General features: G+C 31.8%; 1 protein-coding gene across 5 annotated transcripts in view; it reads left to right on the top strand.

Annotated features, from left to right (window-relative positions):
• The window catches only part of LOC126734775 (papilin), a 208,161-nt gene that overhangs the window by 150,586 nt on the left and 31,197 nt on the right, over positions 1-26,378 (top strand). For 4 of the 5 annotated variants that reach the window (XM_050438500.1, XM_050438498.1, XM_050438499.1 and 1 more), the window contains exons 17-27: positions 7,217-7,467; positions 13,023-13,222; positions 13,332-13,469; positions 13,549-13,998; positions 14,054-14,191; positions 19,760-20,014; positions 20,069-20,281; positions 24,818-24,982; positions 25,044-25,199; positions 25,261-25,488; positions 25,882-26,046. In XM_050438500.1, the coding sequence (XP_050294457.1) occupies positions 7,217-7,467; positions 13,023-13,222; positions 13,332-13,469; positions 13,549-13,998; positions 14,054-14,191; positions 19,760-20,014; positions 20,069-20,281; positions 24,818-24,982; positions 25,044-25,199; positions 25,261-25,488; positions 25,882-26,046 (2,359 nt within the window). The remainder of the gene's footprint in view (positions 1-7,216; positions 7,468-13,022; positions 13,223-13,331; positions 13,470-13,548; positions 13,999-14,053; positions 14,192-19,759; positions 20,015-20,068; positions 20,282-24,817; positions 24,983-25,043; positions 25,200-25,260; positions 25,489-25,881; positions 26,047-26,378) is intronic. The other variant, XM_050438497.1, reaches the window with a different exon arrangement.

Raw genomic sequence — 26,378 nt, 5'->3', positions numbered from 1 at the left:
AGAAATATTTCGAGGAAGTAAAATAATGTAATTTTAACTTAGCCAGTACACAAATATATCCTTTCCACACAACTTTTCTCTAACATAAAACATGCACAATTCAAAAAAAAAAGTAAGTATGTATATATCACTTTAGAAATATAAATATAAATTTATTATAATTATGATAAATATATATTTCCCATCTTTATTACTGAATATTTTTAGTTTTTTTATATTTCTTTTGGGGGAATAGAGTTCTAAAATTTTGTCCCTAAAATTATATCTATAAAATGAAGATTAGGTGGTAAAGACAGATTGTTATGTACACTGTGTCCCATTTTATTATTTCTCAGACCCTCTATAAGACGAAAAAAAAAAAGAAAACTGCTTATAATAGATATTTTTACATAAAAATCAGTGGCGTATTTAAAAAATTTTGTATTTGGTATTTTGGAGTACTTGGTATTTTTGTCTTGGTAACGTCAAATTTTAGCATTTTTTTTCTAAATACCTAATTTTTAGTAAATTTTAGCTTCAAAAATCAGGAAAATCCATATTTATGTTTGTTTTTTTAATAGTAGGCCACCAATTTTTGCATAAAACTTGCATAAAAAACGTTTTGTTTATTGCATTCATGGAAGTCACAGAGTCAATACAAATCAATAAAGATGGCTGAATAATTCAACATATTTTTTAAAAATATGATATTATAAAATGTTTAAACCTTTCTAACAGAAAGCTCGAAGCAGCGCTGCAATTATATTTAAACATGTAAAGAGTAAGTATAAAATGTAAGAGAAAACAAGGTTTCCAGAAAGATGTCAGCCATCTCGGGCTACAGTGTTCCGGTTAAAGTCCAATCCAGAGTTTCAAAAACAAAAGTGCAAAAAATTAAAAAAAAAAAAGCAAATTTAAACCGTATAAGGTAAATATTATTCGAGAATTGCATTCTAACGATTGGTTTGTAACCGAATCTAACGAATATCTGGATTTTGCAAGAAAGGTAATATGATCTGACGAATCCCATATAAGCAGCAGCAGCATATTTAATACAAGATATTGGTATCAAGAAAACCAACATATTACTTTTGAATGGCAGCAACGAGGCCGATTTGGTTTTAGTGTTTCATGTTTTGTATTGGGCACTAAAATTATAAATACAATTTTTGAGGGTAACTTAACTGCCCAACGATACCTAAGTAAAGTTGCTGGAGGACATACCTTTGGCACAGCGACTTCAGATATATTCCCAGCAAGATGGAGCAGTACCCGCTTATAATTCAAGGGTAGTTAGAGAATATTTAAGTGCTCATTTTGGTAAGCGCTGGATGGCCGCCGAAATCACTGGACTTAAGTGTTTTAGGCTTCTTTGTATGGCAATACATAAAAAATAAAATTTATGCAAATCGACATAATAATATAGATGTTGTTTGCAAAGTTTTTTGCCACAGTTTACGACAACTCTACTTATCCCATTCCTGATTCTCTTGAATTTGGTTCCCAGTATATTATTGTTGGGCGCTTCACTCTCTCGGAGGTATTTTCTAAGATTCAGAAATTACCTAACAACTTTATCTGTGGGCCAGGTAATATACCTAATGTCTTTTTAAAGAACTGTATTTATATAATTAGTAGGCCTCTCCAGATGATCTTTAATATGTCTTTACAGGACTCTACCTTCCTAGAAGCTTGGAAGCACAGTTTCATAATGCCGATATTTAAGGCTGGCAATAGAGAGGATATTGCCAATTATCGTAGAGTATGTATTCAAAACTATTATTATTTGATAGTTTGGTCTGCGGTCAGTTAACATGGTAATGCAAAGGAATCATTAGTGAAAAACAGTCAGGATTCTCTTCTGGGAAATCCACAACCAGCAGTAGTTCAATACGAGTGTGATCTGTTGGGGGCTTTGGAGAGGGTGGTTCAGACTGATGCGGTCTATACCGACTTCTTCAAGGCCTTCGACAGGGTGAACTTTGGTCTCTTGCTGGCCAAGTTGGAAAGTTCTCGTTTTCATGAGTCCGACTAAAAATGGCTAAAGAGTTTTCTGATAGGAAGAACTCAGAATGTGAAGGTGCATGGCTATACTTCTGTAACGCACCTACTAATGTAGTCTCAGGGGTTCCTCAGGGATCTCACTGTGCCCCTCTGCTCTTCAATCTATTTGTGAATGATATTGTTAATGTGATCAATCATAGTTCTGTAAGTATGTTTGCTGATGAACTGAAGCTGCGTGAAGTGAATGATATACTCAAACTTCAGGAAGTCCTTGATGCTTTGTGTGATTGGTCAGTGATGAACGGATTGATGCTCAATATTTCCAAGTGTTGCTACATATCATTTCATAGAGGTTCGAAGAGATTCAATTCTACATATAATATCCTTGGTGAGTCCTTGCAGTATGTGAATGTAGTCAAGGATTTGGGCGTGTGGTTCGATGAGCATCTGAGATTTGTTCGTCACATCTCTAAAATAACTTTAAAGGGACTAAGAGTGTTGGGTGCTGTAAACAGGTATAGTTCACATCGCTCTCTGCAAGCCTATAGACTCCTTTATGTCTTACTGGTTAGATCTAATTTTGAATTCTCTTCAGTAGTGTGCTCTCCTCTATATCAGAATTCAATAGATATGATTGAGAGAGTGCAAGATGGACTTTTACGCTGTGCTGCATTTAGAATGGGCATTAGCTTTGACGAGTACCATCGTGAGGACATGAGAGTAAGACTTAACCTGGATACATTGGTCAAAAGGCGTGTGAACGCTGATCTTTGTTTTGTCTTTAAGCTGGTTAATGGCATGATTAATGCTCCTGACCTTCTTGGTAAAGGGGGTCTCAATGTTCCAAATAGAACTCTACGCAATTTTGACCTTTATCATGTTCCTATGCACAGAACTGAATATGGCCGTCATTCTCCTAACGATAGATCTCTGAGTGTCTTAAACGCTCATAACATTGATTTATGTAGTAGTTCACTGTCCGTTTTTAAGAATAGCCTGAGCAGACTATGGCTGTAATGGTGTCAACTCAGTTCTTAGATATATATATTTATTTACGTTGTATCAACTCACTAGATTAAGTTATCTATTATGTAATAATCTATTTTGTACATTTATTTTGTAAAATGGGGATTCCCGTAAATTTAATAAAATAAATAAACTCTGAGCCTCAACCGGAGAAGCATTCAGAAACTTACAAAGGCAACCCTTTAAACTAAACTAAAACAAACTATAACAAGTGTAAGAAAAAAAATATGCTGAAAACCCAAAGAAATGTCTGGAGAAACATCCCTATATTTATTGTTCATTGAATTATCTGTACGTTTGGGGAAGAACTTTTACTAAAAAATCTGTCGTGAAAGAAGTGGAACTTTTTTAACAGAAAACAAATCAGAATTACGAAAATAGTTGAAAAATTCCTTAGCTGTCTGGAAAAATTTATGAAAACTTCAACTAAATAATGGGAAAAAACTATTCAAGGCAATTGGTATTAACTAATTAGGCACGTTATGTTGAAAACTGCTGGAAATCCCAAAAATGACTTAAAAATCCTGGAAGAATACCAACATAATACTTGGAAAATAATAAAAACTGCCCGGAAAGAGTTGAACTAAATAATCTGGAAAACAATACCAGGCAGTTGGGAACTGCTAAATGGTAAAAATGAACAAATTGAAAACCCAAATAAATAACTTAAAGTGCCTGGAAAACATCCCCCCCAATTAAATAATCTTGGACTCCTATACCAACTTTCTGAAAATTCGACTTTACCGAAAAATCTACCTGATAAGGTGTTATTTTGATTTCAAGGTTGAGCAACAAAGGAACTACAACTGCCAGGAAGTGACCTAATTTTTTTTTTATATTTCAGGCTATAAAAACGTAATTTTATTTATTCCATGCAGTTGAGGAACAGAGGAGTATCTACAACTGCTAGAAAAAAAGGAAATTTTTATGTGCCAGATGATTGAGGAACAAACATATACAACTGTTTGTTGTAATATAAGAAAAACCTTATCGCTTCTTGTACAAACTTTTTATTAGTTTGTAATCCCATTATTACATATTATTTAATACACTTATCCTAATTACCTAGTCAGCAAAATACCTAGTGTCACCGCACTTATTGGAATATAACTGAATTACTTACTGACTATTTAAGGTTGATGTACAATGGTAACGTAAAAAGCTAAATCTCTTAGATTAATGTAATTTCTAACTAAAATAAGTTATACTAAAATAGGTCGGAATTCAATAATCCTTTACGTTGGAAAAAAACCTAATTTTTCGTCAAAACCAAAATTGACTGCTTAAAAAATAATTAAATAATTACTTCAACTGTCTAAAAAACTCCAACTGACTAATCTGGAAAACCAGACAGTATTTCAATTATACTACGAGACGAAAATAATTGTCAGTGACTCATTGTTAGCATTAGGGCCGCCAAGACGTTTTAGGGGCGAGAGGAGTAGATTCCAGCGGCGGCGTATGCATTTTATTAAAATGAATATACCTACCATTTAGGTCGAGTTTAGGTAATTAATAGAACTTTTTTAAAAAATTAAAAATTTTGTTTCTAGTATAAGTAATTTTGCATAAAATATCCTTGATATTTTGCTCAATTTAGCACTTGGGTTCTTATAAATTATCGGCCAATAATTGGAACATATACATGGCGGCTTTTTCTATTGCAAAAACTAATAGAAAAAAGGCAAAATAAGAGGTATAGTTTCTAAGGTTTATTAGTCTATAACAACTAATGTGAATGGGGAAGACAAGAGGCACTTTTAAAAATAAATTTAATCTACAGGGTGTATTAAAATTGACTAAAAAAGATATGACAAAATGATTTATTATTGACTGGACACAACCTATTATTTTTTAAATTTGTCATTCGTTATCTGAGGCTTCATAAGAATTTAAAGAAGAATTGTCAGTATCACTATCACTGTTTGCGGAACTAGGAGTTATAATAAGTTGTAACTACAACTTCAACTTGAATATCCAAATCCCACATTTTTTGTTCTTCCTTGATCACATGTCCGATGCACCTTTGCCAGTTAGTTGCTGTTATGCCACCAATAGCTTCGTTTAATAAAACTTTTACGTCATTCAATTTAAACGTTTTATTTTTACTAGCAACTTCACCTTTTATTTGTGCCCATATAAGTTCTATAGGGTTTAGTTCACAATGGTACGGCGGTAAACGCAATATTGTAACACCACGTTCTCGCGCCATTTCATCAACAACATATTTAATGTACTGGTTTTTGTGGATACGAACAATATCGAGCAATTGTACCTTGAGCATATCTTCGTCGAATCGTATGTCCCCTTTTGATTTTAACCAGTCTTGTATGTCTCCTTTTCGCCAAGCAGTCGTTGGTATTTTTTCCACTCGCCGACTATGATAAGGCGCATTATCTATGACGATACTTACAGCCATGTTTCATCGGTGTAATAAAATTTTCTTCCTTCGCGCCGATGTTTCTTTCGCCACAATACGATTTCATTTTTTTCTATTAAAAAACTTGCGGTTCCTTTTTAAATATCGAAAATTCAACTCATGCAATGTTCGCTTTAAAACACCAAAAGATATTTTGGGTAAAGAATTATCAGCAGTAAGTTCAGTCTTAATTTTCTTTATTGTTGGTATCTCGTTCCTAAAAAAAAAACTGTGCACTTTTCGGCGAATGGCATATTTTACGTAATCATCTAGCACTATCTTTTTTCTGCCACTTGTCTCCATTTGCTTTTCTTTTTTAGCTTTAAGACATCTAAAAACTGTCCTGGAACTTAAATTTGTTAAATTCCCGCATAATTCTGCCGCGTCCTCAACAGACAAATCTGGATTTCTAGCACGAACACTTTCATATACAGTTTTCACTAACTGATGTTCGCCAGAAGTCAAATATTTCCTTTTTGCTTTTTTAGCAGGCGGACCAGAATTTGACGAAACTTCGTCTTCCATTTTATAAAAAAATTATTTTACTTAAAATACCTATTTATTACAAATTACTCTAAATATTTATTAGAATAAACCCCCAAACGCGTCTATGGAATGAAAGAGCAACAAATGCAGGTATGTTGGCTAGGCGTTGCCATTCTGCTAAAATTAAAGGCTGGTCGGATTGCTGCTCCATTTACCGCGATTATAGATTTACCGCGAGAGAAAAAGACAAGTAATAAACTTGGCACCGGCGCGCCGCGCAAAGTTTTACTAAGTACCAGATCAGCGAGGTCACACCATTAGAGTAAGTGACATTTTGCAAGCTATCAATAGATTTTGTATAGTGGGAATTAAACATTATTTTTAGCCACTCTAGTTGTGTTGCTTGTTGGTTGTTTGTGATGTCACTGACAAATATTTCCGTCTCGTAGTATAAGTATATTATGTTTTAAACTATCTGAAAAACCAAAAATGACTTCAAAGTCGTACTGTAAATACCTGAAAAAATACCAAAATAACTTAGAAATTAATGAAAGAGTGGAAAGAATGTAACTAAATAATTTGGAAAAATATTAGTTACTGACTGGAAAAAAAAAATTACGTTAAAAACTAACTAAAAATAACTTAAAATGTATCGAAAAACACCCCAATGAAATCATCTTCGATTCCTATAATAACACTTTCCGAATATTAATGTTCGATTATTTTTAAATGCCTTAAAGCGAATTGAAACTGTATGTGCTTTATGCATAAGACAAAATGTCAATGTTGTAATTACAGTTTTTAATGTTAAATCTTTACCGATATATTTTTTTTCAATATTTTTAAGTTAGAGTTAAGAGTAATATTTGGAGTTTATGTTTAAAATATTATTAAATAAATAGGTTTAATTCACATGGCATTTAAAAAATATCGGGTATCCCATTTAAAAAATACCAAGTTTGTCCTGAATCTGAAAAACAGTGCTCTAAAAAATTTTTTCAAATACTCCACTGACTTATACATAAAAATATCTATTAAAAACAGAGAAATAGTAACATCCCCAAAAGTGAACATTTCCATTTTCGCCCTGTATTTCAGGAACAAAAGTAGTTGAGTCGCGAAAACCGCGAAGCTATATCTTAAAAAATGACAGAGATACCGTGCAATCTCATCCAAAATGGGACACAGTGTATATTATTCCTGGTTCCCTGAGAATTAGAAACTTGTCCCTTTGAGATTAATGAATTAATAATGTTTTACTGTATAAAATACTACCTGTACTAATGATTTTCTAAATTATAGGACGAAGCATCTGCCGTAACAGAAACAACAATAGATTTCAGCGAACCGAGCGGCAGTACGACAACACCGCTAGAACCTGATTATTCTATTTATGACACCATGATGAGCGATGGTACCACCATGGAAGACACGGCCATTACCGGCTCGGGAGATGGCGCTAGTTCCTTGTCGTCAACGCAGGAAGAGGGTTCCGGAAGTGAACCGTCTTCCATTGTAACCGACGATGTTGAACCGTCTGTCTCATATATAAGGTAGATCGGATTATTATAAAAATTTTAATTTTTTAAAATGTCATGCAATGATTTTAGTTTTATGTGAAAGCTAAAGAGTTTCTTTACTAAAAAGGTCTGTACAAGTTTCCTTGTAGTAGCAACCTTTCTTGAGTTATTAAGTCGTTTATCCATTAATTGAAAAAAACTTGATACTGTCAAAGGCTTGTCAAAAATGGAAATGTCTTGAACATTAATGAAAGGATTTTACTGTACATTTTTTTTAGATCCATCACCAGTGTAATAAATATCTATATTTTGTAGGAAACTACAAGCAATCTCAACTTCTTTTCTTCCTTCTTAATAGATAATCGAATATATCTTTCACTTTAATTACTTACTCATAAGGTTAAAGCATTTATTTATACTCTTTTATAGACATAGTAGAATGCTTTAATTCCACCATTAATTCAGTAGATGTAAGTGCCTTAGAAAGATACTGGCCTACCAGTAAACTACTTCATCTTTAACACCTTTAACTTTCCTTGTTTTCTCATAAAGGTGATAAATGAATCAATATATAGTTTTAACTGATTAAATAAAGAACTAGTATTACTGGTTTATCTGAAAGGTTAAGAGTTTCTTTACCAAAAAGGCCTCTAAAAGTTTCCTTGTATGTACAACCGTTTTGGAGTTATTGAATCGGTTTTTAATAGTTTAAAAAATTGTAATACTATTAAAGGCTTTAGAAAAATCGAAATATTTTGAAGACTAATGTAATGATTTTATTGATTTGAGTTCAATATAAAATATTCAACTCAATTCAACATGTCTTTATTTAGGTAATAATAGAATACACCATTAAGGCGAAGATAAAGTATGTAAAGGTACTCTTTAACTTTCTAAAATAGTGACAAAGTACACTTGACAAAAACCAGACTTAACAAGAAGAAGAGATGAAATTTATAAAATATTTTAATGACATTATACGATTTCATTTACCTATATGATTATATCAAAAGTAAATTCTTAGTTTCTTTTAAAAATATAAAAACTTATCACTAAACATAGGCATAAAGGCATTAAAAAGACTGACAGCATTAAATGTATAAGATCTTCCAAAAAGGGCCGTTGAGTGAAGTGGCTTAGTTAAAGTATTATATCGGACATTGCGAACATGCATTTGATATCTGGGAATAAGTTCTTTAAATAGATATATTAAACTATTTTTAGTAAAAAGTCGATCTAATAAAGCAGAAATTTATATAAATACAATAACTTTAACCATTTGAAGGAATGAATAGTTTCAGAGACATGATCAAACTTCCTTAAATCAGAAATAAATCTACAGCAGTTATTCTGCAAGCTATACTGTCCCTGCTTATTTAAACATGGAAAATATACTATCAAACAATAAGATAATCAGTTTCTGTATTACAAAAGTCTCTAAAAGTTTCCTTGTAGATGAATCAATGAACATTATTCTGCAAAAAACACAACAAATATTGTACAATATAGTTGAGACAATATCATACAATTTAGTTTAAGCATTGTCAAGAAAAAAGAATCGTTATCTACAAAAATAAAAAGTAACATTATTAGATTTAAAATACATATACACACATAATACACAAAAAAACTAATACATAAAAACATTCAACTTATAAAATCTGCACTATAAAACTCGCCATAAAACCACTATTCCACAATTAACAACCTTTTAAAAAGATAAAATCCACTTTTTCAACTTTTAACTACACAAGGCAAGAAGTACTAGTTGAAAGGAGTGTACTCCAGTCAAACTTTAAGAACTCATGGGTCTCGTAGGGTAGTACCATCTGTTATGTTAAAATGGTAAGACTATATTACTGTTTTTTAAAAAATGTATACAGTTAATCGTTTAAATCTCAAAAATCAACTTGACTATAGGTTCTCCTTTCCTTTCCTAAAACTTTTAAAAGAGAGATTATGATGATACCGTTATTAAGTGGTTTTTCGATGGATTGAATAATCTTAATATTGTCAAAGGCTTTTCAGAAATCAGAAAAGACTCCTGCAACGATTTTATTGATTTTAGTTTCATGTGAAAGCCAAAAATTGAAAAATTTTGAAGATTAATGTAGCGATTCTATTGATTTTAGTTTTATATGAAAGCCAATGAGTTTCTTTACTAAAAAGGTTCATACACGTTTTTTTGTAGGTACAACCGTTTTGGAGTTATTAAGTGATTGAGTTTTGGAGTTATTCAGTGGTTTTTCAAGGGATTGAAATCATTTTGATGCGGTCAAAGGACTTTACAAAAATCGAAATATTTTGAAGACTAATGCAAGGATTTTATTGAATTTAGTTTTATATTAAACCTAATCAGTTTTTGAACTAAAACAGCCCATACAAGTTTCCTTGTAGTAGGTGCAACCATTCTGGAGTTATTAAGTTATTTTTCAATGGATTAAAAAAACCTTGATATTGTCTTAAGGCCTTAGAAAAATCGAAATATTTTGAAGCCTAATGCAACGATTTTATTTATTTTAATTTCATATGAAAGCCAATGACTTTCTTTACTGAAAAGGCATCTACAAGTTTTCTTGTAGGTACAACGGTTTTGGAGTTATTAAGTGATTTTTCAATAGATTGAAAGAATCTTGATATTGTCAAATGCCTTAGAAAAATCGAAATATTTTGAAGGCTAATGCAACGATTTTATTTATTTTAATTTCATATGAAAGCCAATGACTTTCTTTACTGAAAAGGCATCTACAAGTTTTCTTGTAGGTACAACGGTTTTGGAGTTATTAAGTGATTTTTCAATAGATTGAAAGAATCTTGATATTGTCAAATGCCTTAGAAAAATCGAAATATTTTGAAGGCTAATGCAACGATTTTATTTATTTTAATTTCATATGAAAGCCAATGACTTTCTTTACTGAAAAGGCATCTACAAGTTTTCTTGTAGGTACAACGGTTTTGGAGTTATTAAGTGATTTTTCAATGGATTAAAAAAACCTTGATATTGTCAAAGGCCTTAGAAAAATCGAAATATTTTGAAGGCTAATGCAACGATTTTATTTATTTTAATTTCATATGAAAGCCAATGAGTTTCTTTACTGAAAAGATATCTACAAGTTTCCTTGTAGGTACAACGGTTTTGGAGTTATTTAGTGATTTTTCAATGGATTAAAAAAACCTTGATATTGTCAAAGGCCTTAGAAAAATCCAAATATTTTGAAGGCTAATGCAACGATTTTATTTATTTTAATTTCATATGAAAGCCAATGAGTTTCTTTACTAAAAAGGTATCTACAAGTTTCCTTGTAGGTATAACCGTTTTGGAGTTATTAAGTGATTTTTCAATAGATTAAAAAAACCTTGATATTGTCAAAGGCCTTAGAAAAATCGAAATATTTTCAAGGCTAATGCAACGATTTTATTTCTTTTAATTTCATATGAAAACCAATGAGTTTATTTACTGAAAAGGTATCTACAAGTTTCCTTGTAGGTACAACGGTTTTGGAGTTATTAAGTGATTTTTCAATAGATTAAAAAAACCTTGATATTGTCAAAGGCCTTAGAAAAATCGAAATATTTTGAAGGCTAATGCAACGATTTTATTTATTTTAATTTCATATGAAAGCCAATGAGTTTCTTTACTGAAAAGATATCTACAAGTTTCCTTGTAGGTACAACGGTTTTGGAGTTATTTAGTGATTTTTCAATGGATTAAAAAAACCTTGATATTGTCAAAGGCCTTAGAAAAATCCAAATATTTTGAAGGCTAATGCAACGATTTTATTTATTTTAATTTCATATGAAAGCCAATGAGTTTCTTTACTAAAAAGGTATCTACAAGTTTCCTTGTAGGTATAACCGTTTTGGAGTTATTAAGTGATTTTTCAATAGATTAAAAAAACCTTGATATTGTCAAAGGCCTTAGAAAAATCGAAATATTTTCAAGGCTAATGCAACGATTTTATTGATTTTAATTTCATATGAAAACCAATGAGTTTCTTTACTGAAAAGGTATCTACAAGTTTCCTTGTAGGTACAACGGTTTTGGAGTTATTTAGTGATTTTTCAATGGATTAAAAAAATCTTGATATTGTCAAAGGCCTTAGAAAAATCGAAATATTTTGAAGGCTAATGCAACGATTTTATTGATTTTAATTTCATATGAAAACCAATGAGTTTCTTTACTGAAAAGGTATCTACAAGTTTCCTTGTAGGTACAACGGTTTTGGAGTTATTAAGTGATTTTTCAATGGATTAAAAAAACCTTGATATTGTCAAAGGCTTTAGAAAAATCGAAATATTTTGAAGGCTAATGCAACAATTTTATTTATTTTAATTTCATATGAAAACCAATGAGTTTCTTTACTGAAATATTTTGAAGGCTAATGCAACGATTTTATTGATTTTAATTTCATATGAAAACCAATGAGTTTCTTTACTGAAAAGGCATCTACAAGTTTCCTTGTAGGTACAACGGTTTTGGAGTTATTAAGTGATTTTTCAATGGATTAAAAAAACCTTGATATTGTCAAAGGCTTTAGAAAAATCGAAATATTTTGAAGGCTAATGCAACAATTTTATTTATTTTAATTTCATATGAAAACCAATGAGTTTCTTTACTGAAATATTTTGAAGGCTAATGCAACGATTTTATTGATTTTAATTTCATATGAAAACCAATGAGTTTATTTACTGAAAAGGTATCTACAAGTTTCCTTGTAGGTACAACGGTTTTGGAGTTATTTAGTGATTTTTCAATAGATTGAAAGAATCTTGATATTGTCAAATGCCTTAGAAAAATCGAAATATTGTGAAGACTAATGCAACGATGTTATTGATTTTAATTTCGTATCTAAAATGATAAGTTTCTTTACCGAAAAGGTCGTAAAAGGGTAATAAAGTAGAAAAAAATTAAATAACAAATTTAAAAGCAACAATATTTTGAGTCTATTAGACGGAAAACACGCCTCAATGTTAAATTAGTAACATTTTGTTATAAACTATAATAATTTACACTTATATAAAACCTATATTCCTTAAAATTAATACTATTACATAAAGGTAATTGTGTATACACCCCTCTTTATGTAGTACAATATATTTTTTCCTTTCTCTTGTTTTTTTTTAATCATTAAATTATTTTTTTTTTATGTTTATATATTCTTTTACAATCAATTTATACAACTCCTTGCATAAAGATATTTCTTCTGACAATATTATGGTGCTAATATTACACGGATTTATTACCTGTTCTACTATATTAATGGTGATACTGTCAAAGGCTTTACAAGAATCGAAATATTGAGAAGACTACTGTAACGATTTTATTGATTTTAGTTTCATATGAAAGCCTAAGAGTTTCTTTACCAAAAAGGTCCCTACAAGTGTCCTTGTAGGTACAACCGTTTAGGAATTATTCAAGGATTCATCAATGGACTAAAAAAACCTTAACATTGTCAAAGGCTATACAAAAAACGAAATATTATCAAAATTAATGCTCTTTCTTACCAAAACCTCTCCTACAATTTTCCTTGTAACTACAACCCTGTAAAAGCCATTGACACAAAATATGATAAATAACGTTTTTCTAGTTCTTCAATGGTTTCCGGATCCACCGAATCAGAAACCGGATCTACAACCACGGAAGGCATCTCAGAATCCCCATCTACCACCATCGAAAGCTCAGAAACGAGTACAGAAGTCTCTGCTAGTTCTGAAGCAACAACAATCACGGGCACAGAAACTGGAACTACTGTTACTGAAGAAACTACGGATGTTTCGTCAACTACAGGTAAGAATTTTAGATGACCACTTGGTGTGTACTAACCAGTAGAAAATTTACGAGAAACTGGGAGTTTCTCCGGTTAATTGGTGACGGGACGATTGAATTTCTCTTGCAGCCAAACTGTTGGAGGATGAATTAAGTTCGCACGAGTGTCAGGCGCCATTTGACGCGTGCGAGATCGTAAAACGCGAATGCCCCTCGCGTTACAAAATCTACGTAGACGAAAACGAGTGTTTTACGTGTAAATGTGGAGGTACTAACGCTCTTTTATCCCCCACGCAGCGTTTTTTGCAGCTAAAATAATAAATTTTACCAAAGGGTTTTTTTTTCAGAAACTGCTTCATCTGAGACTGTAGAGGGCTCTACAGAGACTCCTACGACTATTGAAAGTTCCACTACTATTGTAACTAGCGAGAGCTCTGAAAGTAGTACTTCAGACACTACCATTGATCTAAGTACTGTCACAGAAACCGCCACTAGTGGTAGCTCAGAAACTAATGAAAGTAGTAGTTCGGATACTACCATTGATCTGAGTACTGTTACGGAAACTATTACTAGTGAGAGCTCTGAAAGTACTCAAACCACTGAAAGTATAACTTCCGATACTACCACTGATATGAGTACTGTCACGGAAACTAGTACTAGTGGTAGTTCAGAAACTACTGAAAGTGTTACTTCAGATGCCACCACTGTGAACTTAAGTACTATTACTGCATCTACAGAGACTATTGAGGGATCTGAAAGTACCACTTCTGAGGGAACCACTAAATCAACAACGAGCGGTACTAACAACAAAACAATAACTTAGACTTTTAATTTGACTAATTTATTTAATAGGGTCTACCATCGGATCTACCGAAGAAAGCGGTTCTACCACTGAAGTGGGTTCTACTGCTACTGATTCTTCTACTGTAACAAGTGAGGGTAGCACCACGGAAGTCATTAGTACTTCTGAAGGGTCAACGGAAACTGGCGGTAAGTAATTTAAGGTTATCTTATGAATAGTAGAAAATATATATTCAATATAATTATAATCTACTGCTATTAGTAAGACTGTAACTCAAGAACCAAGAGAGTGACACTCTTGAAAATTGGTACACAGATTGTTCATTTAAAATCATTAGACACCTATTTCAACGTTTTTTGAAAAATATACAGGGGGTCAAGAAAAACATTTTTTTTGGGAAAAATTGATTTTTTTTTCAATAAACTTTGTCAACACCCCTGTAACTCAAAAACCAAGAGAGTTACACTTTTAAAAATTGGTACACAGATTGCTCATTAAAAATTATTAGACACCTATTTCAGCGTTTTTTGAAAAATATACAGGGGGTCAAGAAAAACATTTTTTTTTGGAAAAACTGATTTTTTTTCAATAAACTCGGTCAACACCCCTGTAACTCAAAAACCAAGAGAGTTACACTTTTGAAAATTGGTACACAGATTGTTCATTTAAAATCATTTGACACCTATTTCAACATTTTGTGAAAAATATACAGGGGGTCAAGAAAAACATATTTTTTTGGAAAAATTGATTTTTTTTTCAATAAACTCGGTCAACACCCCTGTAACTCAAAAACCAAGAGAGTTACACTTTTGAAAATTGGTACACAGATTGTTCATTTAAAATCATTAGACACCTATTTCAACGTTTTTTGAAAAATATACAGGGGGTCAAGAAAAACATTTTTTTTTGGAAAAACTGATTTTTTTTTCAATAAACTCGGTCAACACCCCTGTAACTCAAAAACCAAGAGAGTTACACTTTTGAAAATTGGTACACAGATTGTTCATTTAAAATCATTAGACACCTATTTCAACGTTTTTTGAAAAATATACAGGGGGTCAAGAAAAACATTTTTTTTTGGAAAAACTGATTTTTTTTCAATAAACTCGGTCAACACCCCTGTAACTCAAAAACCAAGAGAGTTACACTTTTGAAAATTGGTACACAGATTGTTCATTTAAAATCATTAGACACCTATTTCAACGTTTTTTGAAAAATATACAGGGGGTCAAGAAAAACATATTTTTTTGGAAAAACTGATTTTTTTTTCAATAAACTCGGTCAACACCCCTGTAACTCAAAAACCAAGAGAGTTACACTTTTGAAAATTGGTACACAGATTGTTCATTTAAAATCATTAGACACCTATTTCAACGTTTTTTGAAAAATATACAGGGGGTCAAGAAAAACATTTTTTTTTGGAAAAACTGATTTTTTTTTCAATAAACTCGGTCAACACCCCTGTAACTCAAAAACCAAGAGAGTTACACTTTTGAAAATTGGTACACAGATTGTTCATTTAAAATCATTAGACACCTATTTCAACGTTTTTTGAAAAATATACAGGGGGTCAACAAAAACATTTTTTTTTGGAAAAACTGATTTTTTTTCAATAAACTCGGTCAACACCCCTGTAACTCAAAAACCAAGAGAGTTACACTTTTGATAATTGGTACACAGATTGTTCATTTAAAATCATTAGACACCTATTTCAACGTTTTTTGAAAAATATACAGGGGGTCAAGAAAAACATATTTTTTTGGAAAAACTGATTTTTTTTTCAATAAACCGTGTCAACACCCCTGAAACTCAAAGACCAAGAGAGTTACACTTTTGAAAATTGGTACACAGATTGTTTATTTAAAATCATTAGACACCTATTTCAACGTTTTTTGAAAAATATACAGGGGGTCAAGAAAAACATATTTTTTTGGAAAAACTGATTTTTTTTTCAATAAACCGTGTCAACACCCCTGAAACTCAAAGACCAAGAGAGTTACACTTTTGAAAATTAGTACACAGATTGCTCATTTAAAATCATTAGACACCTATTTCAACGTTTTTTGAAAAATATACAGGGGGTCAAGAAAAACATTTTTTTTTGGAAAAACTGATTTTTTTTTCAATAAACTCGGTCAACACCCCTGTAACTCAAAAACCAAGAGAGTTACACTTTTGAAAATTGGTACACAGATTGTTCATTTAAAATCATTAGACACCTATTTCAACGTTTTTTGAAAAATATACAGGGGGTCAAGAAAAACATTTTTTTTTGGAAAAACTGATTTTTTTTTCAATAAACTCGGTCAACACCCCTGTAACTCAAAAACCAAGAGAGTTACACTTTTGAAAATTGGTACACAGATTGTTCATTTAAAATCATTAGACACCTATTTCAACGTTTTTTGAAAAATATACAGGGGGTCAAGAAAAACATTTTTTTTTGGAAAAACTGATTTTTTTTCAATAAACTCGGTCAACACCCCTGTAACTCAAAAACCAAGAGAGTTACACTTTTGATAATTGGTACACAGATTGTTCATTTAAAATCATTAGACACCTATTTCAACGTTTTTTGAAAAATATACAGGGGGTCAAGAAAAACATTTTTTTTTTGGAAAAATTGATTTTTTTTTCAATAAACTTTGTCAACACCCTTGTAACTCAAAAACCAAGAGAGTTACACTTTTGAAAATTGGTACACAGATTGTTCATTTAAAATCATTAGACACCTATTTCAACGTTTTTTGAAAAATATACAAGGGGTCAAAAAAAACATTTTTTTTTTGGAAAAATTGATTTTTTTCAATAAACTCGGTCAACACCCCTGTAACTCAAAAACCAAGAGAGCTACACTTTTGAAAATTGGTACACAGATTGTCCATTTAAAATCATTATACACCTATTTCAACGTTTTTTGAAAAATGTGCAGGGGGTCAAGAAAAACATTTTTTTTTGGAAAAACTGATTTTTTTTCAATAAACTCGGTCAACACCCCTGTAACTCAAAAACCAAGAGAGCTACACTTTTGAAAATTGGTACACAGATTATTTATTTAAAATCATTAGACACCTATTTCAACGTTTTTTGAAAAATATACAGGGGGTCAAGAAAAACATTTTTTTTTGGAAAAATTTGATTTTTTTTCAATAAACTTTGTCAACACCCCTGTAACTCAAAAACCAAGAGAGTTACACTTTTGAAAATTGGTACACAGATTGTTCATTTAAAATCATTAGACACCTATTTCAACGTTTTTTGAAAAATATACAGGGGGTCAAGAAAAACATTTTTTTTTGGAAAAACTGATTTTTTTTCAATAAACTCGGTCAACACCCCTGTAACTCAAAAACCAAGAGAGCTACACTTTTGAAAATTGGTACACAGATTGTTCATTTAAATTCATTAGACACCTATTTCAACGTTTTTTGAAAAATATACAGGGGGTCAAGAAAAACAATTTTTTTTTGGAAAAATTGATTTTTTTTTCAATAAACTTTGTCAACACCCCTGTAACTCAAAAACCAAGAGAGTTACACTTTTGAAAATTGGTACACAGATTGTTCATTTAAAATCATTAGACACCTATTTCAACGTTTTTTGAAAAATATACAAGGGGTCAAAAAAAACATTTTTTTTTTGGAAAAATTGATTTTTTTCAATAAACTCGGTCAACACCCCTGTAACTCAAAAACCAAGAGAGCTACACTTTTGAAAATTGGTACACAGATTGTCCATTTAAAATCATTATACACCTATTTCAACGTTTTTTGAAAAATGTGCAGGGGGTCAAGAAAAACATTTTTTTTTGGAAAAACTGATTTTTTTTCAATAAACTCGGTCAACACCCCTGTAACTCAAAAACCAAGAGAGCTACACTTTTGAAAATTGGTACACAGATTGTTCATTTAAATTCATTAGACACCTATTTCAACGTTTTTTGAAAAATATACAGGGGGTCAAGAAAAACATTTTTTTTTGGAAAAATTTGATTTTTTTTCAATAAACTTTGTCAACACCCTTGTAACTCAAAAACCAAGAGAGTTACACTTTTGAAAATTGGTACACAGATTGTTCATTTAAAATCATTAGACACCTATTTCAACGTTTTTTGAAAAATATACAGGGGGTCAAGAAAAAAATTTTTTTTTGGAAAAACTGATTTTTTTTTCAATAAACCGTGTCAACACCCCTGTAACTCAAAAACCAAGAAAGTTACACTTTTGAAATTTGGTACACAGATTGTTCATTTAAAATCATTAGACACCTATTTCAACGTTTTTTGAAAAATATACAGGGGGTCAAGAAAAACATTTTTTTTTGGCAAAATTGATTTTTTTTTAATAAACTTTGTCAACACCCCTGTAACTCAAAAACCAAGAGAGTTACACTTTTGAAAATTGGTACACAGATTGCTCATTTAAAACCATTAGACACTTATTTCAACGTTTTTTGAAAATTATACAGAGGGTCAAAAAATTTCACTTTACACACTTCCCTAGAGGTCATAAAGTTACAGTTTTTACGCACTAGTGCTTGGAAAGTTATTTGACGTTTAATTGACCATTAATTTATAATTTGTCAAAACGATTTTTTGTTGTTTTCTTTTACGTACTAGGGTGTACATTTTTTCTGTTACACGTGTGTAAAATCTCCTTTTTTTAATCATGGGAAATGTCCAATTGCAAATTTTCCATTCATAAAAAAGGATCATCTTACACACTCGTAACATATTTAACTATTATAGGCATATGAAGTATTTTTCTTATTTTTTCCAGATAGTAATAGTATTATATGTTTTTTTTTTCTAGGCATTTGACGTATTTTTTCAATTATTTAATGAAATTTTTGACTCTTTTCAGGAATTTGAGGCTATACAAGAAATAGGCTCAAATTCCTGAAAAGAGTCAAAAATTTCATTAAATAATAATTGAAAATAAAATGGAATGGAAAAAGTTGTTTCATTAAAAAAAATGTCTTGTCGACTTCATTAGTAAGAAAAGTAAGCAAAATTTTCAATTGCCTGAAAGATGTTAAAAGATACCAAAAGGCTGAAATATATATTTCTTTGAATGGAAAAACTCTTTTAAAGTCATGGAAAAAATTCAAAAAACATATCATATAACCCGACATTCGAAAAGTCAAAAACTGCTTGATATTGCTTTAAGAAATGAAAAGTATTTTAATTTGTCGAAAAAAATCGTCTCAAATTCTTGCAAAATAGGCCAAAAATCCTGAAAAAGCCAAAAATTATTGTAAATTAAATGATTTTTAAATGTATGGAAAAAAAATGAAAAACTTTAAAAATGCATGGAAATACAAATATACTATCATTATCTGGAAAACTTGTTTTAATAAACTGGAAAAAGTTACTTCAAATTACTGAAAAACATTAAAATTACATGTACTGATTCTGAAAAAGTAAAAATTATTTTGAGTGTTTGGACATTACTTTAAACGTCTTTGTAAGACTAGAAAATAGTTGTTTATGTAATAAGTGTGTAGGATGATCGTTTTTTTTCTGAATGGGGTATTTGTCGACAATTCCCATGAATAAAAAAAAGGGGATTTTAATTTATATCTAATTATCCGGAGAGAATAACTATAACTATACCTATTGACTTCCATTGCTAACCATGGATAACTATAACTTTATAGTCTGACAAAAGATTATACTAGAAAACGACAACCAAAATACATCAGATAATTCTCTTCTGTTATTGCATTGGATTTCTAGTAACTAGGTTTCATTTTAGGTTCCACGGAAACCACCCAATCGTTCACAGAAAGTACCACAGAAGTAACCTCAACCACTTCTGGCAGCAGCGAGGAGAGTACCACCACGGAATCTGGAACAACTGGATCCGAAATGTCTACAACAGAATCGACTGGATCAACAATGGAGACCATGGAAACCGGCGCTTCCGAAAGTAGCACAGAGTTTACCGGCAGTACAACCGAAATCGACATCTTCTCCACTACACCGACAGAGACAGATTTAACCACCACTTGTACGCTTTTGGTTTTGTTTTAATGATTTTTATGGTGAGTGGGTTATTTTTCAGTGTGGCCTACGACGCACGTTACGGAAATCTTTAAGAAGCGACAAAGGATGTGCAAAAGACGGAAAATCATGCAGTGCCAGAGCAGTAAATACGGCTGCTGTTGGGATAATATCCATGCCGCAGCGGGACCGTTCGATAAAGGGTGTCCCACGCCGAAAACTTGCAAAGAATCGACGTACGGGTGTTGTGCCGATGGAGTTTCAGCAGCACTTGGTGAGATTTCGTTTATTAAAATATAAGGGGGAAAAGAGGGTTAGAAAACGTCGAAGTTTGGATTTTATTTATTTATTCGCACTTTAGAGATTAAATTTTACACTGGTTAATTAATCCCGGTGTAATCTGGGTAGAGTAACATTAAATAAGTGAAACTCGAAAAATTCATCCATTATCCCAAAGATGTTGGTCATACACTTTTATAAAAGATAAAAACACGAAATCTACAGCATCACAAATACATTTAATAAAATTACGAAGGTTACATGTTTCGCTCGACTAGAGCATCATCAGCCCTAAACAATAATTAAAATTATGTAACCCGAAAAAAGGAAAATTCAACAAAAACTTACCATAACATACACAAAAAACCTGACATATAAGTAAACAAAGCTTACAATACAGTGGCACTATCTATGTACAAAGAACTCAACTAAACTGTCAAATCTTTTTATACATTTTAGAAATCTAACCATCATTTAAGAGTCTAGAACTACTTAAGGTTATTAAAAACTAGGTGGCCATCAAAAATCAAACCTTTCATTAACACAGGACAGATCTGGGCTTTTAAAAGCTTTACTAATCTCCATTGTCTCCAACAAGTCTAGTGTTTTACTTTTGTTGCATTGATGAAGTATTTTTATATTTTGGCTGTCAGGAAAATTATGTTCGGAGTCGAGGAGGTGATTAGCAAAAGCCGATCTGGTCACTGTGATTTCGGTATTTTTAAATTTATTATATTGGGCCTTGTGTTCACTAATCCTAGTAGAAATCTTCCTACCAGACTGGCCGACGCACAGAGGAGTATCCAATATTAATATGCGGTCAAAATTATTTTATTGCTTATTTTCATACAAACTTTTTTTAAAATGTTTATAAGACAAATATCTGTTATTCTTGATAAATAAAAACAAGATTTATACAGGGTGATTAAAAAAACAATATTAATTTCAAAATATAAAAATAGGTTTATTGACAAACTTTAATTTTTTTTTATAAGCATTTTTTTAATTTTTATCTTTTAAAAACATTAAATATTAAATATAATATGTATATAAATATACAGTGTGTCTACTTAAGTTTGCACCATAATGCAAGAAACTTAAAAAACTTTAATGCCGGACTTTTTATTACTTGTTTTTTAAAATAAAAAAGTTTCCTATAATTATATGAATATAACTGTGTGAACTTATGTAGATACACTGTATATTAATAATAATGAAAACTATAAGGTGATTTTTTTTATTTAAATCTAAACTAAACGAAACGTTTTGTAACACAATATGCGCACATACAAAAAACCCATGTAAACAAACATGAAAATAAACCTAATCCTCATCCGAACTTATTTCTAAATTCACTACATCATCTTGTTTTTCATATTTGTCATCAATATTATTATAATCTGATAATGAATCATCTGGAATCTCTGAAACAAGCAAACCTAATGTTTCTGTCATAAAAGGTTAACTTTTTTTTTGCCTTTTTTCTCTTATGCTAGAGAGATAGGAATCAGAGGTTAGTAGAAGTCTATTAAGAATATCTCTATTCGTATCTATTCTTGTAAATTTCCGAGAAAAATTTTGCCTATATAAGCGAAAATGCTTATTTCTTGCCTCAGCAGCCTCTTCAGATAGCTGGCCTATAGGCAAAATTGCATGTGAGATTACTGTAGCACCATGCAGCAAAATTTTGTGTAATGTTGGTGACATTGGGTATCAGCCATATAGTTCGACATAAAGCTCAGCTGTTTTTCTTGTATAGAAAGCAAATTTTTCCACATTTATAGCATGGCCACTAGAAATTGCCTCCAAAACAACTTTTACTCTTAAAATTAACTCTATATTAATTCCAGTAATTCGCGAAGATATTTCTGGGTTTTCAAAAAATCTTCTTGATGTGTTCCCATCATTCGTATTTCCAAAACCTGCCTTAGGGATATCAACTAACAGACCTAATTTTTTTAAAACCTTCTTGAATTTTGCGTTTTGTTTCTGCTATTATTGTCTTTTCTTCGAATCTTCGAATTTGCCACTTTTTTACTGGTAATTTATAAGACACGTGAAGAAGTGACTCAAAGCTTCTTATTCTGGCATGAAGAACAGACAAACCAAACCTAAGAGCATCAGGTTTAACTTCTTTTAAATTTTCCAATTTATTAAAGTTTTTTGAAGTTTCTCCGCAAAGGTAGCATCTCATTGTAGAAGCCGTATTTGTTGCGGCCAAACATACTTTTCCATCTACCATAGTAGGAACGAGAGTATGAGAAATTTTAAAAGTAGACCCTAAAGGAGTTTTTATTATAGTTTTATTCAATTTTGAAGCTTGGCTTTCGACGCAATTGATTTCTTCATTTGTTATATCATTTGACTCGTGAAGAATCTTGTCGATGAAGGTACAGGATTTTGCCAAATAATTTTTCTATCTTTGTTAGAAGTTACTAATCTTACAGGAACAAACGAGCTTTGAAAAATATGAGAATCACTTGCTGGAACTCCAGTTTCAAATTTTTGCTTAAATTGGGATTGATGAGACCCATCACATCCCCACTTACATAAAAGTTCTAACTCAGTTTCTGTTTCAGAAAAACTATCTAAAACTTCTTCTAAATATTTGCATAAACGATCACACGTATGGTCCAGTAGCTCCTGCAACTTAATTTCCGCACATACTTCGGTGACACATATTGCTTCTTCCTTCGGATAACAATCTTTTTTTGCAGTTTGTATAAGTGAGTAGTAAGGATAGATGTTTTTGTTGCAAATCTGAATAATTTCATACTGTTTTCTTGTAAGATCAGCTTCGACAAAAATTGAAAGAGCCTGGGACGGACTGTGTTTTTTAACAATACATTTTTGTGAAGAAGAAATGACTTTTCTAATTTTTGAAGCCCTGGTAGGAGTTAAGGTAATATCCTTTATAATTTTAGATATGTCAATGTTTCCGTCACTTCGTTGACTCATTTGGGCAGCATACGTAAGCTCAACAGAGGATGCTTGCGCTCTTAAATCTTGGGTTTTACGTCGCTTACTGCGTTCACTTAGATCCCCAAATTCCTTTGGTGGTCTACCCGCTTTTGGAGTTATGTTTTCCCACATAATTAGGCTAACCGACCCATTAAGCCACTGTTCGTTAGTTGCTAAAAAACGGTCCTCTTTTCTTGAAGCGTTTTCCCATTTTTTCTTTAATTCGCTTTTAAAATTCCCTAAACTTCTTTGAAAATAAGAATTTTCATATTCAGGACATTTTGTGATGAATTTCAGTTTTTTTTTCTAAATATAAAATTCTATCAGCAATAGTCTGTTCATTGCATTCTTTCATAATTTCATATAGCGGTCTTCTTTTGAAGTCCTTTTTAATAATCTCTGTAACAAAAGACACTTCATTAAAAACATAAAATACGTATATGTTTTTAAATCGTGTTTTGCATCTTAAATGCGCATGAAAGGTAAAATTTTAAATTTAATAAGCCATCTTAAATTACCGATATTTGACATTTGTTTACATGACAATAAACTCTAGAACTTTGACGTTTTTTAAAAATTAAAATGATGCAAGTAACTTCTAAACCGCTTACAACTTACACCAAGATCGAACAAATTGTGATTGCTAATGGGTAATTTATATACCTATAGCTACTCCAAAAAAAAATATTTTAAGCAAATGGCGCAAATATGCGCAAGATTTTTTTTTAGGACATTTGTGTCATAAGGTCAACCTATCGTATGCTTCAAAAAACTGAGCCCGATCTAACCAGATACACAACTTTTTACTCTTAGTTAAAACAAGAAAAATATGAAAATACACTAAATATTATGGAAGTTTATTAAATACATTAGAAACTTGATGCAGTTAAAATTAAAAATTAAATTATATATCAAAATAAAGTACTTACAATCACGATTCCCCTCCATAATTCTTAAAATATAATATTACTTTATACAAAAGCACGAACGGACTTTAAAATCCTAACTTAGCAGCACTACTAAATGAACTGTGAATTCAATTTTAGTTCCTTACCTGCCACTTGCTTGCGTTGCCAAAACAATTTACATTGTTTTCAAAACAATTGTTTTTTTTGCCTCGCCAACTATTCCTTTTATTGCAAAAATGTTTTATTTACGGTTATATATTATATTGAGTTTTGGACTTATGACCGGGTTTTTGATTTGAATACTCCTCTGTGCGACGTACACTGCAGGGCACTCTTTACACCTAATCTCATAAACTCCCGGAGAAGATAGCGGGGGTAGTTTATCTTTAGTTTTAATTAGATGTCTTTTTAATGTATTATTGGTTTTAAAAGCATGGGGTTATGCCAAAGGGAGAAAAAAAGCGGGATAGTTGTGACGAAATTGGTCCAAAATAAGTAAACGACCTAAAAGTTTTGATATAGTTTGTTTGTTGTCTGATAAAATTAAATGATAATATATACTTGTTCACATACTGAAAATACATTTTATATATAGGTTTAAGAGGGAAAAAGTTACTGACTGCTAGTTTTTTAATGGTAAGGAAATTTTCTCCATATTTTAGGACCCAAAAACCGAGGTTGTCCGAGCAGCCATTGTAACGAAACACTATTCGGTTGTTGTTGGGACAAGAAAACACCCGCGGAAGGTAACGACGATGAAGGTTGTCCACCAAAACCGCCGGCGTGTGTTAGTTCTGAATGGGGATGCTGCAAAGACAACATTACCGGTAAATAAATAGTCAAAAACTTTGTGGCTTTTTTCTTTAATCATGTTTTATATGAATACAGAAGCTAAAGGCCCGAGTCAAAAAGGTTGCGAACCAGACGAGACGACCGAAAACGAAATCTCTACAACCGAAGCCATCACCGAACCGACCACCTTATCACCGGAAGAATGTAAAACAACCGATTACGGTTGCTGTCCGGACGGAACACCGGCTAAAGGTTTTTACCATTTTTTTCCATTCAAATTCCACTTCTTTTATCGATGGATCTCTATTTATAGGTCCTCAATATCAGGGATGTAACTTACCTTGTGCCAGTTCTACTTATGGATGCTGTCCCGACCAACAGAATCCCGCGCACGGTTACAGGGGCGAGGGTTGTTGCCTTAATACTCCGTTTGGTTGTTGCTCTGACGGTGTCACCGCGGCCAGAGGTGCCAACGGTGAAGGATGCGACTGCCAGAGTTCGACTTATGGATGTTGTCCGGATCGTGTAACGCCTGCTCAAGGTAGGATCCGGTTTTCATTAAAGTATTTATCTTAGTTTTTCGATAATGGGTTAATAGTACTCCCCGCCTTTTCTCTCACGGAATTATTAGAGCGACCTAAAGTTTCAGTTAATAGCTTTGAATTCAACACAAGAAAATAAATGACAATGGGTCTAAAGTGTCACTATTAAGTGTCATAACCAGACAAAAAATATTAAAAAATCTAGGTACTAACCAGAGACGAATCAAATATTAAAAGCCAAAAATGCATTCTTAAGGAGTTATCAGAAAATGCTGTAAAGTGTTGGCTGAGGTGCTTCACGTAGGTAGTTCAGTTAGAATATTATTAATACGTCCGAGACTTCAATATTTGAACTCAATATAAATAACAGAATATAACTGGAATTTTCTTAGGTTATAACAACGAAGGATGCGGCTGTAGGTACAGCCAATACAAGTGCTGTCCCGACGAGTTGACCGCCGCCTCCGGACCGAACTTTGAAGGTTGCCCGTGTCACACGTTCCAGTTCGGCTGTTGTCCCGATGGGGTCACCGTTGCCGAAGGACCCCAACAACAAGGTAACACCAACAAATAGATAAATTTTCATACGCTAATTAGTGTCAAAATATGATTTTTTTTATTTCTATGTCTTTCAGGATATGAACTAAGGTAAACACATCGTTATCACAGTCTCTATACGATTAAATTGAAATTTAAAACGTTTTTTATTTGTATTCGTTTATCCACAAGATCAGGTTAGGAAATCTATGATTACTTATAGAGAGGTGCTTAATGCTGCTGATTATTTTTCAGTATGGCGTTAATAAGCGTCTCACTTTAATGCGGGTAACTTTATTATTTGCAATCAAATTTCGTAAAATTTTACGCGAAAATTCGGGCTTTACATACA

This window comes from Anthonomus grandis, chromosome 4 (assembly GCF_022605725.1).
Source record: "Anthonomus grandis grandis chromosome 4, icAntGran1.3, whole genome shotgun sequence".
NCBI lineage: Eukaryota > Metazoa > Arthropoda > Insecta > Coleoptera > Curculionidae > Anthonomus > Anthonomus grandis.
The sequence above is the reverse complement of the archived record's forward strand: the minus strand, read 5'-3'. Positions and strand labels throughout refer to the sequence as shown.